Here is a 1150-nt window from a genome sequence, read left to right as displayed (position 1 = left end):
TATACAAATAAAAATTAGATTTATTTTGAAAATTGTCAACAACAAAAAAAACACAATATAAAAATACATAAAAGAAAAATATATGTAAATATAAATCAGTTGAAAATTTTTATTAAAACTAGACCAAAATTTGTATATAAATTTTATTTATATACAAACATATATATGAACATATTTGCATACACACATATTATATATATATATATATATATATATATATATATATATATATATATATATATATATATATATATATATATATATATATATATATAATATATTATATATATATTCTATATATTATTATCTATATATTATCTATATATATATATATATATATATATATATATATATATATATATATATATATATAAAATTCTTATAAATTCTTCAAATTAATCCAATTCAACCACTTTAAAAACTCAAAAAATGATATTTTGTTATTGTTATCTTTGTCCATCGATTGTAAAGCACATTCTAAGTTCTGAGAGTTACCGCCGACTTCGTAATGAAGTTTCGAAAATTCATCACGATCTAACCATCCACTTCCATCCAAATCATACTTTTTGTAATATTCAACAGCCTTTTGCATAATATAGAAACGGGAAGTGTCAGTCACGATTTCAAACTTTTCACCGCTTTTTAACCATGCCTTAAACTCATTAAAGGACAACTTTCCATTTGCATCTTTATCTAACAGCAATACGTAAGTTTCTACTTGTTCAGGAGAAAGATCGAGATCATCAGTTAACAAGTTTGATAGCTCTTTCATACTAATAAAGCCACTATTATCTTGATCATACTTGGAAAAAAGACTTTTAATAACAATATCAGGAGCGTGCTCGTCAAAATACGACATTTTTAAAAATGTTTTTAAAACGCACGTTTTTATTTATAATATTTTTTTTAATACAATATTTCGCTCTTCTTACGTAAAGCTTTTTTCGTTGCACAGTTGAACGGATATTAGACATTATTTTAAAAAAAAAATGTCTAATATCCGATATACGGATATTAGACATTATTTTTAAAAAAAATTGTTTTTTTATAGTTTATTGCAGAAAAAATGACCTTTTAAACTAAAAATGAAAAAAGTTTATTTTTTTAAATTATAATTTCAAAAAAATCTTAAATAATAATTTTTTTTTTA

The 1150-nt window shown here is 21.0% G+C and overlaps 1 protein-coding gene across 1 annotated transcript; it reads right to left on the bottom strand.

Annotated features, from left to right (window-relative positions):
- Positions 1 to 360: 360 nt before the first annotated feature.
- LOC124809336 (troponin C, skeletal muscle) lies at positions 361 to 950 on the bottom strand. Its single transcript, XM_065787144.1, has one exon. It carries the CDS (start codon positions 857 to 859, stop codon positions 380 to 382), a length of 480 nt encoding a protein of 159 aa, XP_065643216.1. The 5' UTR covers positions 860 to 950; the 3' UTR covers positions 361 to 379.
- Between the last annotated feature and the right edge of the window lie 200 nt (positions 951 to 1150).

Source organism: Hydra vulgaris, chromosome 01 (assembly GCF_038396675.1).
Source record: "Hydra vulgaris chromosome 01, alternate assembly HydraT2T_AEP".
NCBI lineage: Eukaryota > Metazoa > Cnidaria > Hydrozoa > Anthoathecata > Hydridae > Hydra > Hydra vulgaris.
Note: the sequence above shows the minus strand (reverse complement) of the source record. Positions and strands in the feature narration are given on the sequence as shown.

Excerpts from the sequence above, each read along its gene's own strand:
- LOC124809336 (XM_065787144.1), bottom strand. The coding sequence starts at position 859 with ATGTCGTATTTTGACGAGCACGCTCCTGATATTGTTATTAAAAGTCTT.